General features: G+C 37.2%; 1 protein-coding gene across 1 annotated transcript in view; it reads right to left on the reverse strand.

Annotated features, from left to right (window-relative positions):
• Positions 1-19518, reverse strand: part of TEX11 (testis expressed 11) — a 523552-nt gene that overhangs the window by 72946 nt on the left and 431088 nt on the right. Inside the window, exon 25 of the mRNA XM_012556596.2 lies at positions 5257-5406. Within this exon, the coding sequence (XP_012412050.2) occupies positions 5257-5406 (150 nt within the window). The remainder of the gene's footprint in view (positions 1-5256; positions 5407-19518) is intronic.

A 19518-nucleotide genomic window follows, 5' to 3' on the forward strand; every position in this document is an offset into this window, starting at 1 on the left:
ATAAAGATCATGGAAGAAAAAATAGGGACAATGCTAGGAGCCCTAATACATGGCATGAACACAATAGGGACCATAAGTAAGAATGCACAAGCACCAGAACAGAGACTAGATAAATGGGAGCTCCTAAAAATCAAACACTTATGCTCATAAATGACTTCACCAAAAGAGTCAAAAGACAAACTACAGACTGGGAAAAAATTTTTGGCTACGACAAATCCGATTAGCATCTAATCTCTAAAATCTTCAAGATGCTGCAAAACTTCAACAACTAAAAGACAAATAACACTATTAAAAAATGGGAAAAGGTTATGAACAGGCACTTCGCCAGAGAAGATATTCAGGCAGCTAACAGACACATGAAGAAATGCTCATGATCATTAGACATTAGAGAAATGCAGATCAAAACTACAATGAGATATCATCTCACCCCAACAAGGCTAGCATTAATCCAAAAAACACAAAATAATAAATGCTGGAGAGGCTGTGGAGAGACTGGAACACTTACACACTGTTGGTGGGAATGTAAAATGGTACAATCACTTTGGAAATAGATTTGATGCTTCCTTAAAAAGATAGAAATAGAAGTACCATATGATCCAGGTATCCCACTCATTGGAATATATCCTAGAGAAATAAGAGCCATCACACGAATAGATATATGCACACCCATGTTCATTGCAGCACTATTCACAATAGCAAAAAGATGGCAACAACCTAGATGCCCATCAACGGACAAATGGATAAACAAATTATGGTATATCCACACAATGGAATACTACACAACAGTAAAGAACAATGATGAAGCCGTGAAACATTGTATAACATGGAGGAAGCTGGAACTCATTATGCCGAGTGAATTTAGTCAGTCACAGGACAAATATTGTATAAGACCACTATTATAAGAACTCAAGGAAAAGTTTAAACACAGAAGAAAACATTCTTTGATGGTTATGAGGGTGGGGAGGGAGGGTGAGAGCTATTTACTAAGTAGATAGTAGATAAGAATTATCTTAGGTGAAGGGAAGGGCAGCACACACTACAAGGGAAGTCAGCACAACTGAACTAAACCAAAGCTAAGAAGTTTCCTGAATACAATCAAACACTTTGAGAGACAGAGTAGCAGGGGTAGGGGTCTGGGGACCATGTTTTCAGGGGACATCTAGGTCAACTGGCATAACAAAGCTTATTAAGAGAGTGTTCTGCATCCTACTTTTGTGAGTGGCATCTGGGGTCTTAAAAGCTTGCAAGCGGACATCTAAGATGCAGCAACTGGTCCCAACCACCAGGAGTAAAGGAGAATGAAGAACACCAAAGACACAAGGAAAGTATTAGCCCAAGAGACAGAAAGGACCACATAAACCAGAGACTTCATCAGCCTGAGACCAGAAGAACTAGACGGTGCCCGGCTACCACCAATGACTGCCCTGACAGGGAACACAACAGCGAGTCCTGAATGGAGCAGGAGAAAGGTGGGGTGCAGAAATCAAATTCTAGTAAGAAGAGCAGACTTAATGGTCTGACTGAGACTGGAGGAACCACAGAAAGCATGGCCCCTGGATTCTCTATCAGCCCAGAACTAAGACAATTTCTGAGGCCAACTCTTCAGACAGGGTTTGGACTGGACAGTGGGACATAAAGTGATACTCGTCAGGAGTGTGCCTCTTAGCTCAGGTAGATACAAGAGACTAAACAGGCAGCTTCTGTCCGGACTTGAGATGGGAAGGCAAAGAGGATTAGGAGCTGGTTTAATGGACATGGAGAATAAGGGGTGGAAAGGAGGAGTGTGCTGTCACAGTAAGCGGAGAGCAATTAGGGTCACATAACAGGGTATGTATAAATTTTTGTATGGGAGACTAACTTGAAATGTAAACTTCATTTAAACTACAACAATAAAAAACTAAAACAATTGCTGAGGGAAGGATAAAAAAAACAGAAGCGAGGATGGTGAGATTTCCTCTCATGTACTGTGGACATGTTATCAGTAGGGACCAGTGCTTGGAGAAGGGCATCATGCTTAGTAAAGTAGAGGGTTAGAGAAAAAGAGATAGACCCTCAATGAGATGGATTGACACAGTGGCTGCAACAATAAGCTTAAACATAACAAGAATTGTGTGGATGATGCAGGGCCGAGTAGTGTTTTGTTCTATTGTACATAGGGTTGCTATGAGTCGGGACTGACTCACCGGCACCTAACAACAACAGCAATTCCATATAAAATTGAGGATTTGTTTTTTCCATTTCTGTAAAGAAGGCTGTTAGGATTTTGATCAGGGTTGTACTGAACGTATAGATTGCTTTGGGTAGTAAGGACATCTTAACAATATTAAGTCTTCCAATCAGTGAAAATGAATTTACAACACAATTCCTAGTTATTTTATTCTTTTACACGCTATTGTGAATGGAATTGTTTCCCTAACTTCCGTTTCAGATTTCTCATTGCTGGTGTATAGAAACCCAGCTGATTTTTGTTTGTTGACCTTTTACATTGCAACTTTGGGATTTTCTATATATGGTATCATATTATCTGCGAACAGAAATAATTTTACTTCTTCTTTTCCAGTATGGATACCTTTTATTTATTTTTCTTGTCTTACTGCTTTTACTAGTACTTCTAATACATTATTGAATAGAAGTCGCGAGAGTGGGCACCCTGGTCTTATTCCTGATTTCTGGGGGAACATTTCTAGTCTTTCTTCATTAAATATAGTGTTGGCTGTTGGTTTTTCATATATGCCCTGAATCGTATTGAGGAATTTCCATTCTATTCCAATCTTCTTTAGGGTTTTCCTCAAGAAAGCATGTTGGATTTTATCAAATGCCTTTTCTGCATCCATAGAGATGATCATGTGGTTGTTTTCCTTTGTTCTATTGATATGGTATATTACATTGATTTATTTTCTAATGTTGAACCATCCCTGCATTCCTGGAATAAATTCCACTTGGTCACAGTGTATGACTCTTTTAATATGCTGTTTGATTCTGTTCGCTAGAATTTTGTTGAGGGTTTTTGCATCTATATTCACAAGAGATATTGGCCTGTAGTTTTCTTTTCTTATGGTGTCTTTGCCTGGTTTGGGTATCAGGGTTATGTTTGCTTCATAGAGTGAATTAGGAAGTATCCCTTCCTTCTCTATCTTTTGGAGGATTATAAACAGTATTGGTGTCAATTCTTCTCTAAATGGTAGAATTCCCCATTGAAGCCATCTGGTTGGGGACTTTTTTTTGGGGGGGGGAGGTTTTTGATCACTGATTCTATCTCTTCACTTGTTATGGGTGTGTTCAGACTTTCTATTTCCTCTTGAGTAAGTTTGGATAGGTTGTATGCTTCTCAGAATTTGTCCATTTCATCTAGGTTATTCAGTTTGTTTATTTCTATTGGTTCAGTTGTAATGTCTCCACTTTTATTTCTTATTTTGGTTATTTGTATCTTTTCTCTTTTTTTCTTTTTCAGTCTAGCAAAAGGTTTGTCAATTTTATTGATCTTTTCAAAGAACCAACTCCTGGTTTTATTGATTCTCTCTATTGTTTTTCTGTTTTCAATTTTATTTATTTCTGCTCTGATCTTTGCTATTTCCTTTTTTCTGGTAGGTTTAGGCCTACTTTGCTCTTCTCTTTCTAGCTCTTGGAGTTGTCGAGTTAGGCTGTTGATTTATCTTTCTTCTTTTTTCATACAGGCATTTATTGCTTTAAGTTTCCCTCTGAGTACTGCCTTTACTGCATCCCATAAATTTTGTTAAGCTGTGCTTTCATTTTCATTTGACTCAAAGAAATCTGTGATTTACCTTTTTATTTCTCTCTTGACCCATTGATAATAATGTGCTGTTTAATCTCCCTATGTTTGTGTATTTTCCAGGTTTTTTTTTTCTGTTTTTGATTTCCAACTTTACTCCACTGTGGTCAGAGAAAATACTTTGTATGATTTCAATCTTTTTAAATTTATCAAGACTTGCCTTGTGAGCTAACATGTGGGCTAACCTGGAGAATGATCTATGTGCACTGGAGTAGAATGTATATTGTACTGTTGTTTGGTGGAGTGTTCGATATATGTCTGTTAAGTCTAGTTGGTTTATAGTGTCATTCAGGTCCTCTGTTTCCTTGTAGATCTTCTTTCTAGATGTTCTGTCCAATATTCAAATTGGTGTATTGAAGCCTCCAACTATTACTGTAGTGCTATCTATTTCTCCCTTCAATTCTATCAGTGTTTGCTTTATATATTTAGGTGCTCTGATGTTGGGTGCATATATATTTATGATTGTTAAATCTTCTCGATGAATCGACCCTTTTATCACTATATAATGTCCATCTTTATCTTTTTTAATAGATTTTGTCATAAAATGTACTTTGTCTGATATTAAGATTGCCACCCTAGCTCTCTTTTGGTTATTACTTGGATGGAATTTTTTTTTTACATTATACTGTGTTTTTGTTAATACTAAAGATAAGAAACAGTTGACATTAGAGTGAGTATCAGAGATAACTAACACAAAAATTTCTTGATGCATTTAATAGGCCTCTAGAATTGGAGTTCCATTATGCAAGGAGTAGAGGCTACTATGACACGTCCATAAAGTATACACTGTCTCCTCCATGGATCTAGGAATTCTGTCTTGGCACACCAAGGAAAGGCAAATGTGACTCTTGTGTTTCTAATACCTTTATTAATTACACTCATGCTCCTGAGAAGGGTGAGAGATAAAAAGGTAAGATGATTAGGCCATTTCCTGCAGTATATTCACAAAGAGGCTCTAGGCCCCTAAATCTCACTTTCAGCTAAACCAGAAAATAGAGGGTGGCAGTTGTGTTAAAAAATATCACCAATATTCTTCAGAACAATTCGATTAGTTGCTTAGACACCTTTGAACAGAGAAGCAGTTTATTATAATTTATAGCTAGCTTAGTAAAACTAACCTTCTGAAGTGTGAGCTCCCCTTATTGTGTAGTGATATAATTCTACAAATAAAATAGAGTACTTATTATGAGCAATGCACTTTGCTAGGGTTTATAAATACAACAAATATAGGTAATGATTGTTCATGACCCTAAGGAGCTTATAATCATATATAGAGAAAGATAAATGCACAAATGATTGTAATACAAAATAGTCTAGGAATGACATTAGAGAGGCAGTGCTATGAGGGTGCAGAGGGGTGAAAGACTGTTTCCCACCAGGAGGTATGAGAGAAGAGTAAAGAGAAGAAAAAAGTAGTAAGATCTAAATCGGCATCAGACTTACAAAAGCATAAATATAGTTCTTACATGCAATTGTTTCAAATGTTTTACTTTCTAAATGAGGCAATTCCCACACTGATTCCAGGAAGCTGTCCAATGATGGATCATTCATTTTGGCTTTAATTTCAAACTCGTACAGCAGAAGCAATGTTTCACATGGATCATTTGAGAAGTCCCCTAAGAAAGGCAAAAATGCAACATGCTCTGTGATTATATTTCATTATTCTTTTCTGTTCTAATCTCTCTACTGGGGAGGTTTTTCTGTTGAGGAAAAATTGTCTTATTTACAATTTGAAGGTTATCCCAAGCCTCTATGGGCAGATTTTTTTGCATTTTTAAATCTATAAGCTCATCAATACTTTCAACACCCTGTTATGCATTCACTAGCATTGCCTACACTTTCTGAAATTATTGCCACGATGCTTCTAACTAGCCTAAAGAAGTCCTGCCGCTATAACTAAGATTATAATTCAAATCTAGTGTTTATCTGCCTCCTGTGAACTTTCTCTTGGTCCATGCTCACTCCAATGGCTAAGTTAACCAGAATATACTGTGTTGCATGAATCGTGCTTTTATTTCAAGAAAAGTGTAAAGGAGAGTTTCCAAATTGTTTCATTTAGTCAGTAGACAGTATTTCTTAGGTATCCCCCTGGGCAGAATCCTATATGAGGTGGGCTATACCATACTATGTGATACAGTTTTCTTTTTACCTTTGGTGGACTGAACCTTTTTAAAAAGTTTCTTGGTTATCCACCATGGGCAGAATCCTATATGAGGTGGCCTATACCTACTATGTAATACAGTTTTCATTCACCTTTGGTGGACTGAACTTTTTTAAAGAAGTTTTGAGGCATAGCATGCATACAGTAAAATGAATGAAGTGCACTAATATTAAACAAACAGCTTGATGAATTTTTACGTATGTTTAAACCCATATAACAACTATATAGATTATGACATAGAACACTTCCAACACTCCAGAAGGTTCCCTTATGCTCTTTTCCAGTCAATACCACTTTACTAGAGGTAACAACTATTTTAACTTCTATCATTATCAGTTGTTTTTGCCTATTATGGAATTCATTGCTAATATATAGAAATGCCCTCAATTTTTTGTAGCTTGCAACTTGCTAAACTCATATATTAGTTCAAGTAACTATTTTTTTGTAGATTCTTTGGGATTTTCAATATAGACAATCAAGTCATCTGCAAAAAAAGCTAGTTTTATATCTTGATTTCCACTCTATATGTCTTTTTTTCTTTCTTTTGCTTGAATTAGTGCACTGATTAGGACCTCCAAGACAATGTTGAACAGGAGCGGTAAGAGTACACATCTTTTTTCCCCTTCCTCTGTGTTCTTGCTTTTTTTTTAATTGCAGTAAAAATATATATAATGCAACGTTTGCCAATTCAACATTTTTTACGTGTAAAATTCAGTGACACCAATTACATTAATCATGTACAACCATCACCAGTATCTGTTGCCAAATTTTCCATCACAACAGATACTCCAAAACAATAATTCCTCTTTTCCCCCCTCCCTGCTGCTCCTGGTAACCAGTAATAAACCTTTGTCTCTATACATTTGCCTATTCTAGATCTTTCATATAATGAAATAATGCAATATTTGTCCTTTTGTAATTGACTTACTTCGCTCAGAATAATGTTTTCAAGGTTCATCCATGTTGTAGCATGTATCAGGACTTCATTTCTCTTTATGGCTGAGTAATATTCCATTGTATGTACATACTACATTTTGTTTATCCAGTCATCTGTTGATGGACATTTTGGTTGTTTGTGAATAGTGCTGTAATGAACATTGGCGTACAAACATCTTTGTGTTTCTGCTTTCAATTCTTTCGGATGTAATCCTAGGAGTGGAATTGTGGGGTCATAGGGCAGTTCTATCTTTAACAAATTTGAGGAACTACCAAACTGTTTCCACAGTGGCACAGTGGCTGTACCATTTTGCATTCCCATCAGCAATGAATGAGTGTTTATGTTGTTTTCCATTTTTGTTTTGTTTTGTTTTATCTTAGCTATCCTAGAAGGGATGAAGTGGTATCTTGTTATGGTTTTGATTTAGATTTCCCTAATGGCTAATGACGTTGAGCATCTTTTCATGTGATTGTTGGCCATTTGAATTTCTTCTTTGGTGAAATGTCTGTTGAAGGCCTTTGACCATTTTTTGATTGGTTTGTCTTCATGTTGTTAAGTTGTAAAGGTTCTTTATACATTCTAGATATTATTAAACACCTATCCAATATATGATTCCTAACATTTTCTCCCAGTTTGTAGGTTATTTCTTCACTTTCTTGATTAAAGTCCTTTGATGAACAAAAGTTTTTATTTTTATGAGCTCCTATTTATCTATTTTGTCTTTTTGCTCGTGCTTTTGGTGTCATATCTAAGAATCCATAGTTAAAAACTAGGCCCTGAACCTATGTTTTCTTCTAAGAGTTTGATGGTTTCAGTTCTTACATTTAGGTGTTTGATTCATTTTGAGTTAGTTTTCCTATGTATTGTGAGGTATGAGTCTGGCTTCCTTCTTTTCCATGTGGAAATCCAGTTGTCCCAGCATCATTTATTAAAGAAACTGTTCTTTCCTCATTGGATTGACTTAGCATCCTTGTTGAAAATCAGCTGACCATAGATACACAGATTTATTTCTAGACTCTCAATTCTATTCCACTGGTCTATATGTCTATCATTATACCAGGACCAGGCTGTTTTGATTACTGTAGCTTTATAGTATGCTTTAAGACTGAGAAGTGTGAGTCCTCCTACTTTGTCCTTCCTTTTCAAGACTGCTTTGGCTATTTGCTCTCCCCCACCCCGCAAGCCTCTGTCAGTTTGTTGTACTGTGGGGGCTTGAGTGTTGCTATGATGCTGGAAGCTATGCCATCGGTATTCAAATACCAGAAGGGTCACCCATGGTGGACAGAGTTCAGCTGAGCTTCCAGATTAAGACAGACTGGGATGAAGGACCTGGAGGTCTACTTCTGCAAGGAATTAGCCAGTGAAAACCTTATGAATAGCAGCAGAACACTGTCTGGTATAGTGCCGGAAGATGAGCCCCTTAGGTCAGAAGGCACTCAAAATATGACTAGAGAAGAGCTGCTTCCTCAACATAGAATCGAACTTAATCACATGGATGGAGTCAAGCTTTTGGGACCAGGCAGTGTTTCGTTCTGTTGTACATAGGGTTGCTAAGAGTCGGAACTGGCTCGATGGCACCTAACTACAACAACATTTTGTGCCCATTGCAGTTCCATATAAATTAGAGGACTGCCTTTCCACTTCTGCATAGAAGGCTGTTGGCATTTTGATGGGTATTGCACTGAATCTATAGATTACTTTCGGTAGTATTGACATCTTAATATTAAGTCTTCTCATCCATGAACACAGAATATCCTTCCATTTATTTAGGGGTTCTTTAATTTCTTTCAGTAACGTTTTACAGTTTTCAGTGTAGAAGTCTTTCACTTCCTTGGTTAAATTTATTTATGGATTAAATTTTATTCTTTTAGATGCTATTGTAAATGGAATTATTTTCCTAATTTCCTTTTCAGCTTGCTCATTGCTGATGTATAGAAATCCAACTGATTTTTGTGTGTTGACATTCATTCGGTCACTTTGCCGAATTCATTTATTACCCCTAGTAGCTTTTTTGTGGATTCTTTGGTGTATTCTATATATAGGTAGCTCCTGACTTACGATGTATTCGGGTTATGATGAACCACACGTACATCCGTTTGTGAGCTTTTTATTTTTGGTACATCTTATGGTTAGTAATATGCACTACGTACAATGTTGTGTGTAATTTGCTGATGTTATCATTCTCAGATGTTCATTTGCAGATGTTCAATGTTATGATTATAAAGATACTTATAATAAAAGGCAATAATAATGAAATCTAAACAAAAATGAGGTATTCAACTTATGTCAGAACCAACTAATGCATGGGAGAAAGATCTGGCAGTCTGCTTCCACAAAGATTACAGCTTTGGAAACCCTATGGCCGCAGTTCTACTCTGACCTATAAGGTCGCTATGAATAGGAATTGACTTGACGGAAATGGGTTTACTAGACTGTAAGTTCCCTGAGGTCAGGATCCTCATCTGTCTTATTTACTTCTGTAGACCTATTGCTCAATATTAAGGTTGCCAGATAAAATACAAGACTCCCTCTGTACAGTTGAGTTTCAGTTAAATGTTCATATATAGTTAAACGTGAATTTCAGGTAAACCTTAAATAATTTTTTAGTATAAGCATGTCCCAAAGATTGCATGGGATGTATTTTAGTAAAAAAGTATTGGTTGTTTGTTTGAAATTCAAATTTAACTGGACGTCCTATATTTTTATTTGCTAAGTCTGGCGACTCTACTAGATGTGTATTAGCTGAATAAATGTTCTGAGCATCTACTATGTGTCAGGCAACTCACACCTTCTCATTAAATCATTATTTATGCAATTGTTTTAATAGCTGTCTCCTCCACTAGGCAAAAAAACAGAAAAGAAAAGAACTGACTTATGACAGAGTCTTCGGAATGGAACCCTGTTGAAAGTCGGGGACTACCTGTATAGGATCATGTCATCTGAAAAAAGGGATATTTAAATTTTTTCCTTCCTGATTTGGATGCATTTTACTAATTTTTATTCAATAATTGCTCTTGCTAGAACTTCCAGCACAATATTGAATAGCAGTGATGAGACCAGGCATACTTGCCTTGTTCCTGATCTTAAGGGGAAAGCTTTCAGGTTTTCTCCATATGATGTTAGTTGTGAGGTTTTCTTTAAATGCCCTTTATCATTTTGAGGTATTTCCATTCTATTACTAGCTTTTTTTCTTAAATCATGAAAGGGTGTTGTAGTTTGTCAAATGCCTTCTCTGCACTGATTAAGATGATCATGCAGTTCTTATCCTTTATTTTAAGAGTGTGCTATATTACATTGATTTATTTTCTAGTGTTGAACCACTCTTGCATTCCTGGAATAAATTCCATTTGATCATGGTGTATAATCCTTTTAGTATGCTTTTGGATTTGGTTTGCTTGTATTTTGTTAAGGATTTTTGCATCATATTCATAAGGGATATTGGCCTGTAGTTTTCTTGTGGTGTCTTTGTCTGGATTTGGTATTGGAATAATGCTAGCGTCACAGAATGAGTTAGAAAGTGTTCACTCCTCTTTTATTTTTGGAAAAGTTTAAGAAGGATCAAAGTCACTTCTCTAAATGGTAGAATTCCCTAGTGAAGCCATATGGTACAGGACTTTTTCTTGTGGGGGGTGGTTTGATTATTGTTTCAATCTCTTCACTTGTTATGGGTCTGCTGAGATCTTCTACTTCTTGAGTCAGATAGAAAGTTTATGTTTCTAGGGATTTGTCCATTTCATATAAGTTATTTAATTTGTCTTCTGAGGAAGAATTGATGCATTCGAATTGTGGTACTGGTGAAGAATATTGAATATACCATGGACTTCCAGAAGAAAAAACAAATCAGTCTTGGAGGAAGTACAGCCAGAATGCTCCTTAGAAGCAAGGACGGTGAGACTTCTCACTTACTTTGAATATGTCATCAGGAGCGTACAATCCTGGAGAAGGACATTATGCCTGGTAAAGTAAATGGATTGACACAGTGGCAACACCAATGAGCTCAAACATAGCAACAATTCTGAGGATGCTGCAGAACCAGGCAACATTTCATTCTGTTATACATAAGATCACTATGAGTTGGAGCTGACTCGACAGTACCTAACAGCAAATCTAACTTGTTGGCATTCAATTGTTTATAGTACTCTCCTGTGATCCTTTTTATTTCTGTAGGGTTGGTTGTAATGTCCCCACTTTCATTTCTGATTTTGGATATTTCCATCTTCTCTCTTTTCTTCTTTGTCAGTCTTGCTGAAGTTTTGTCGAATTTATTGATATTTTCAAAAAACAACTTCTGGTTTCATTGATTCCCTTTATTGTTTTCTGCTCTTTATTTCATTTACTTCCACTCTGATCTTTGTTATCTCCTTCCTTCTGCTTGCTTTGGGTTGTGTTTACTCTTGTTTTCCTAATTTCTCAAGTTGAAATTTAGGTTATTCATTAGTGATCTTTTTTTTTTTAACTTAGGCATTTAGAGCTATAATTTTCCCTCTGAGCACTGCTTTTTCTGCATCCCATAGGTTTTATTTATTTTTATTGTGCTTCAGATGAAGCTGTACAGAGCAAATTAGTTTCTCATTAAATAATACACATTTTTTTGTGACATTGGTTGGCAAACTTGAGACATATCATGTCATTGGAATTTGGATTGGGATTGCATTGTATCTGTAGATCACTTTGGGGAGAATTGACATTTTCACAATGTTGAGTCTTTGTATCCATGAGCATGGTATGTTTTTCCACTCATGTAGGTCTCTTTTGGTTTCTTGCAGTAGTGTCTTGTAGTTTGCTTTGTATAGGTCTCCTATGTCTCTGGTTAGGTTTTTCCTAAGTATTTTACCTTTTTGGGGGCTACTGTAAATGGTATTGATTTGGTGACTATCTCTTTGAAGTTCTCTTTGTTGGTGTAGAGGAATCCAACTGATTTTTGTATGTTTCTCTTGTATCCTGAAACTTTGCTGAAATCTTCTGTTATTTTCAGTAGTTTTCTTGTGGATTCTTTGGGGTTTTCTGTGTATAAGATCATGTCATCTGTGAATAGGGATACTTTTACTTGTTTCTTACCAATTTAGATGCCCTTTATTTCTTTTTCTTGCCTTATTGCTCTGGCTAGCACCTCCAGCACAATGTTGAATAAGAGTGGTGATAAAGGGCATCCTTGTCTGGTTCCCATTTTCAAGGGGAATTCTTTCAGACTCTCTCCACTTAAGATGAAGTTGGTTGTTGGCTTTGTATAAATGCCCTTCATTATATCAAGGAATTTACCTTCTGTTTCCTATTTTGCTGAGTTTTTATCATGAATGGTTGTTGGACTTTGTCAAATGCTTTTTTTTGCATTGATTGATAAGATCATGTGGCTCTTATCTTTTGTTTTATTTATGTGATGGATTACATTGATTGTTTTTCTAATGTTGAACCATCTCTGCATAGGTGGTATGAACCTCACTTGGTCATGATGAATTATTTTTTTTGATATGTTGCTGAATTCTATTGGCTAGAATTTTTCTGAGGATTTTTGTGTCAATGTTCATGAGGGATATTGGTCTGTAATTTTCTTTTCTTGTGGTGACTTTACCTAGCTTTGGTATCAGGGTCATGCTGGCTTCACAGAATGAGTTTGGGAGTATTCCTTCCTTTTCCATGCTCTGAAATACTTTTAGTAGTAGTGGTGTTAACTCTTCTCCGAAAGTTTGGTAAAATTCTCCAGTGAAGCTGTCAGGGCCAGGGTTTTTTGTTGTTGCTGTTGTTGGGAGTTTTTTTTAGTACCTCTTCAATCTCGTCTTTTGTTATAGGTTTATTTAATTTTTCTACCTCAGTTTGTGTTAGTTAAGGTAGGTAGTATATTTCTAGAAATTTGTCCATTTCCTGTAGGTGAGCTTAGTCTTACTGGTTCTCCTTTGTAGGTGACTTTTCGTTTATCCCTAGCCACTCGTGAGATTCTTTCTTTGTCTTTTTTTGATTATGAGACTTCTTGGTGACTTTCTTTTGGAGTCTGTCCTGTTTGGGGTTTGTTGAGTTCTTGGATAGATATCTTCTCATCTTTATGATATTAGGGAGGTTTTCTGCAAGCAAATCTTCAACAATTCTCTCTGTGTTTTTTATTATCCCTCCCTGTTCTGGTACTTCGATCACTCGTGGGGTTTTCCTCTTGATAGTATCCCGCATAATTCTTAGGCTTTCTTCATTTCTTTTCATTTTTAAAAAAATTTTTCCTCAAACAAATTGGTGCCAAGGGATTTATCTTCAGTCTCACTAATTCTGAATTCTATTATCTCAATTCTGCTCATATGACCTTCTATTGTGTTGTCTAATTCTGAAATTTTATTTTTAATCTTTTGGATTTCTAGTTGTTGTCTCTGTATGGTTTCTAGCTGCCTATTTATTTTGTTGTTTTGTTCTTGTATTGTTTTCCTGAATCTTCTATCGCTTTGTCTGTGTGTTCCTTGGTTTGGTCTGAGTTTTGCTTGATCTCCTTCTTGATCTCTTGGAGAGCTCTGTATACTAGCCTTTTGAATTCTTTATCAGGTAGTTCCATTGCCTTATCTTCCTCCAGAAGGTTTTCTGGTTCTTCATTTTGGTCACTTGGTAGAGCCATTTTGTCCTGCTTATTTATGTGATTTGATACTGATTGTTGTCTCTGAGGTGCCAATAAATTCTTACATTTATTTATTTGTTTTATTTTTGTTTACTGCATCATGTATTTTTGTTTTATTTTGATATGTCCAAGTAGGCTGGGCATGTGTGCTACCTTGATTTTTGGTGTCACTGAAGATCTCACATCCTGTCTCTAGGTGGTCAGAGCAGCTACTAGGTGTGTGAGCCCAGGAATCTGTTCACTGTTCCTGTGGGGGTGTGGTTACTCAGGTCACATGTTTCCAGGTCGTTGGTCACTGATTGGTGCAGACTTTCATCCACAGTCCTAGGTGGGCAGGGATGCATGGGGGTGTTTGGAGCAGACAGTCTCTGTTTGCAATGGGGGGTAATGTGTGGAGCAAGGCAGGGTGCTGTTGGCTGCCCCCAGGTGCATTGATGGGGAGCATGTCCCTGTTCACTAGCGCATGTATGAGGTGGGTAGTGCACCTGGTCCTTGGGCGCCCAGTGCCGTTGGCTGGAGGGATTGGGAAACACCACTAATTCTCAGACCTCTGTCGTGGGCAGCTAAATGGAGTGGGCGGTACCACTGGCCTCAGGCCCCTGGTGTGGGTGAGACTCCTTCTTAGGGGGTTGGGTGGTGTACAGTGTCACAAATATGCAGCTCCCCTTTGGCTGCTGCAGGTGAAAATGGGCTTCAGGTGTATGCCCTGCCCATTTTATGTTAATGAGGGTGTGCAGTGTTGAATCAGCCCACATGGCACTGGGCAGGGGTGAAGGGCACTGCAAGTCCATGGACCTCCTATGCTAGTGGCTGGGCGAAGGGGCAGGGCTTACCAATCTGCCCTGAGTTCCTGGCTTAGGGGGTGTGCTATTGTTGAATGCCGTGGGACTGGTGTTGAAGTGGGGTGGAGGATGATTGAGGGTAAGGGAATGTTTCTCTGCTGTGAAGCTATGGTGGGGGAAGGGGTTATTTTGCCAGTGCTCATGGTAGGTTGGGAGCTTGGCACTTAACTTTTGCAGGTCTGGTGTCACTCTTGTTGGGCTCTGGAGGTGCGTGCAGATTCACTACTGCTTGGCTGCACCAGATGTGGTGGGCCTTGGCTTGTGATGTTGTTGCTTGCTTCAGCCCATGTGCATTGTGCAGACTCAGCTACCAGGATGCCGGCGATCCTGTGACCTGTAGTTCCCAGTTTCTGCTGCTTTTGAATTGTCTCTCCTTCCACCTGTTACTCAATCTGATTCTTCAGCTTTGTCTTTGATGATTAGGGTTCCTAGACCATCATATATATTTGATTCACTTGTTTTTTCGGGTCTTTGTTGTAAGAGGGACTACAGGAATTGTCCGACTACTCTGCTATCTGGGCCCCGCCTCCACTAAATAGAATTCTCAATGTCTGATTTTTTGGAATTAAACTGCCATGCCTTTCTTCCAAGGCACCTATGGGTGGAGTTGAACCTCCAAACTTTCAGTTAACAGCGGAGCATGTTAACCACTTGGACCAGCCAGGGACTCCATAGAACTACCATATGATCCAGGAATTCCACTCCTAGGTATATATAACTGAAAGAATTGAAAGCAGAAACACAAAGAGAAACTCGTACACCAATGTTCACTGCAGCATTGTTCACAATAGCCGAAAGATAGATACAACCTAAATGTCCTTCAACAGATGAACGGATAAACAAAGTGTGGTACATACATACAATACAATATTATCTGCCATAAAGAGAAATAAAGTCCTGATACATGCTACAACATGGATATATCTTGAAAATGTTATGCTGAGTGAAATAAGTCAGTCACACAAGGATAAATATTGCAAGATCCAACTTACATGAAATAGGCAAATGTATAGAGACCAAAGTTTATTAGTGGTCACCAGGGCTGAGATGGAGGAGGGAAGGGAGAATCCTAGCTTAGGGGGCACTGAGTTTCTGTTCACGGTGGTGGAATAATTTGGAAATAGATAGTGGTGATGGTTGTATAAAATGATGAACATAACCAGTGTTACTGAATTGTACATGCAAAAATTGTTGAATTGAGAAATGTTCTGTTACACATATTTTTACCACAATAAAACAATTAAAAAGAAAACAGCACAGTGTACACACACACACACACACACACACACACACACACAAAGATGTTACATAAAATGGGATAAAAGGAACAAGAAAAACAAATGGCAGATGGAGAATGATCACCAGAAAAATGCTGCCATAAAAGAGATAAAACTTGTGACCAAACATTTCACCATGAATTAAAAGATGTTAATGAAGTAATCATCTCTATAAAATAAGAATAAAAATCAAGGGGTTTATTCAGGGAATAAATAGTAGGCAACAAAAAGGAAATATGAGCTGTCAGAGATAAAGGAAATGGAACGAAAAAAAAATCATCACAGAAATAAAGGTGAAAGTGTAGGTAGCAAAAGAGAAAAAACAGAGACCACAATAAACAGCAAGCATTTTAGAAACCAAGAGATAATCAAGCAAAATGCAATGGAAATTAAAATTGTTTTTAACCTCTTCCTGGTTTCCTTACAAATTAATGAGTTGAAATCGTTGACATGTGTCTACTTTATATTTGTATGAGAGTCATGATTATATATTTAAAAAATTATTGACCAAGATGCCTAATAGATTCATTGGACAGGACCAGGTAAACTGTGTTGCAACTCACGGACTGCTTAAACTCATTTTTTCTTGCCTCCCAGATTGAATCCTAAGTGGCAATACAACTTTGCTGAATCTCTGTTTTTTATTCTTTTCTACTGATTTTATGATTTTTAAAAATTGTTTCTAGTTCTTGTATGGCCAATAAGTTATTCTCCTTTGGTAGCAGCAATAACTGGAAATTTTGTGATCTCTGTAATTGAATTATTTGTAATGGTATTATTGAATTATCTAGTCTCTGATGGGTGAGAGACAAAAGAGAATTTAATTTGTTAGTCTATTTTTTTGTTCTATTTGTCCATTTTGACCTCGAATTAATTAATAATTTCATGCCTGCTGGGAAGGAAAATAGTACTTTGATAACTGGACTGGTAAATTTCTGTGTTTACTCTTGACTTGTGGCTAAAGTTATACATCTGAATCCAAAAGATCTATCTCTGTGTCTATAATTCAGAAAAGCCTTGACCTCTCATTGTATGAGTGTGAAATGTTTTCTTATCTCTGATGGTTATTAATAAATCAGAGTATTAAAAAAACAACCAAACCTGTTGCTGTCGAGTCGATTCTGACTCATAGTGACCCTATAGAACAGAGTAGAATCGCCCCATAAGGTTTCCAAGGAGCGGCTGGTGGATTCAAACTGCTGACCATTTGGTTAGCAGCCTGAGCTCTTAACCACTGTGCAACCAGGGCTCATCTCCTAAATTAAAGTAGCTCTGTTCTAATTAGTTTATAAAGATAAATAAGCACTTACGTACAAATATTCCTAAAATTCCCAGAAAGTAAAGAAACTGAACTTCTAATACTTTAAATGTGCTAGATTAAAAAAATTCTTCTTACAAGAAACTACTAACTTATAAATATTTTAAGAATCTAAAATTAAGGTAAATCTTTGACAAATGAAGTTAGTTTAATAAGTTTGGTCTAAAAAAGAACCATTTTTTTCTGATTTATCAGTGTTAAGTATAAAACAAGCATACATTGTATTTTATTTGGGTCTATTTTTCCTAAATGTATACAGTTTTACTGACTAAATAAAATAATATTGTTCCTGGATAATATTTAAGATTAGGAAAAATATAAATTTGGTTCAACCAAAATTGAATCATTATTTTGACAAACTTTTTATTTCAGCAGTAACTATGTTTTGCAGTATGTTAGATTGAAGATAATTTCCAAGATATTTAGGTAAATTAAAACATTTGGCAAAGAATACTTAATATACCATGGACTGACAGAAGAACGAACAGATCTGTCTTGGAAGAAGTACAGCCAGAATGTTCCTTGGAAGCAAAGATGGAGAGATTTCATCTCATGAACTTTGGACACGTTATCAAGAGGGACCAGTCCCTGGAGAAGGACATCATGCTTTGTAAAGTAGAGGGTCAGTGGAAAAGAGGAATACCCTCAACGAGATGGACTGGCACAGTTGCTGCAACAATGGGCTCGAGCATAAAAATGATTGTGAAGATGGTACAGGATTGAGCAGTGTTTCATTCTGTCGTACACAGGGTCGCTATGAGTTGGAACCAACTAGATGGCACCTAACAACACCAACAAAATACTTGACTGATACTGAATTGAGTTAATTAATAGATAATCATTGGATACCTAGATAATTTCTAAGATAGAATACTTAAACATTTATTACTACGCCGAGTTTTAAGTTTATATACTTATTTTTACATGCTACAGAGAGGCTATATCTTTGGGTCATATTAATGAGTGTGGTCATTTTTTCCTCTCTAAAAGGGCTATAGAAAGTGTGCTAAGTGTGTTCGTGATTTTTGCTAGTCTGCTAAAATGCTTGTGGGTGAGAGACAGTTTTCAATTGCCCCCCTACCCAATTTTTTCTTAGAGATAGAAGTTATTTATTTTGGTTAACAATTACAATTAAAATGAGTGGTTGAGATTATATTATAAGCAATAGCAACATAACATTACAAATGGGTATGTGCTTTGTTTTTCAAAGAAAAAAAAAGCTTGTTCCTATAGCAGAAGCTCTCAAATTTTCTGTCCTCTGGGCCTCTTTTTACTCTGAAGAAAATATTGAGAACCCCAGAGAGATTTTTTTACATGAAGGTTATAACTATTTATATTTACCATATTAAAATTTAAATTGATAAAATTTAAATATATTTACTGATTGAATTGATTTGACATTAATTCACTGTATGTTAACGTAAATTTTGTAAAAAGTAATTATATTTAAAAAAAAGTGAGGAGACTTCCGGGCAACATGGCACTATAGACAGAAGCACCACACCATCCCTCCACAGCAAAGATCTGAAAAACTAACTCAAACACAGAAACACATCAATCCTGATACCCTAAGCATCAGATGAAGAGACAAAGAACTCAGCCAAGCACCAAATAGAATAAGAAACTGACCGAGAACAGAGAGCGAGGAGAGATACATGCAGAGGACCCCTATCAGCTACCACAGCACAGATCTGCCATGTTTGACTCCTACCAGAGATTGGCAAACAGAGGGGTACAAGAGAGCAGCTTCGTGGAGTTTACAGCAGGAGAAAGAACAACCGGTAACCAGTGATATACGCTTTCCCACCCCCCACCCTTATTCACCCCCACTCAGCCTCCTCTGCTTCCTGCGGCCATAGTCTCTAGGCTGGGAAGCACTGGCTTCACCCCGGTGTTGCTTGGATTCCACCTGCCTGCACTGCCCGGCTCCCTGAGTGCCATTTGCTGACTGCTGGTGTAGCATTTTCCACTTCTTTAGATTTCTTCCTTACCTCTCACCACCTTCCCCTCCTTTCTCTCAAATACCTGTATCCGTGTGCCATCTTTGCTTCTTCCTGAAAGGCTGCGAAACACCGCTTGACTGTGAAACTTCTTCCCGGACCGAGCCACCACACTGGTGGGAACCCCAAGGGTATTTTTCTTTGCTCTGATTTTATTTGTTTGTTTCTTTTCTTTTTTTTTCCTCAGCTTGGGAGCTCCTTCTAGCTAGGGAGTACTGTGCGGCTTGGGAGCTACGCCTTTACTCTGCACAGATGCACAGTGACATCTCTGGGGGCATTTTTTTCTTGTGTTTTTTTTTTTTTTTGGTTTAGTTTTTATTTTTTTTTAACGTCATTTCAAAAATTTTTTTTACATACACATTTAAGTGACATTGACTACGCTCTTCTAATTGTGCTGTTATTCTCACTTAATATGAAGGCTTACAGGACAAAATAGTCTCCCATTTAACAGTTACTACAAATGTTGCCCTATGACAATGGTTAACAATCTCACAACACATCAACAATACCCTTACTCTACTTTGTGTTCCCTATCATCAGCTTCCTACTCCCCTTCTGCCTTCTGGGCCTTGTCACTGGACTCCTGTACCTCGTTTCTCTCATG

The sequence above is a fragment of the Trichechus manatus genome, unplaced genomic scaffold (assembly GCF_000243295.1).
Source record: "Trichechus manatus latirostris isolate Lorelei unplaced genomic scaffold, TriManLat1.0 scaffold00070, whole genome shotgun sequence".
In the NCBI taxonomy this organism is placed as follows: domain Eukaryota; kingdom Metazoa; phylum Chordata; class Mammalia; order Sirenia; family Trichechidae; genus Trichechus; species Trichechus manatus.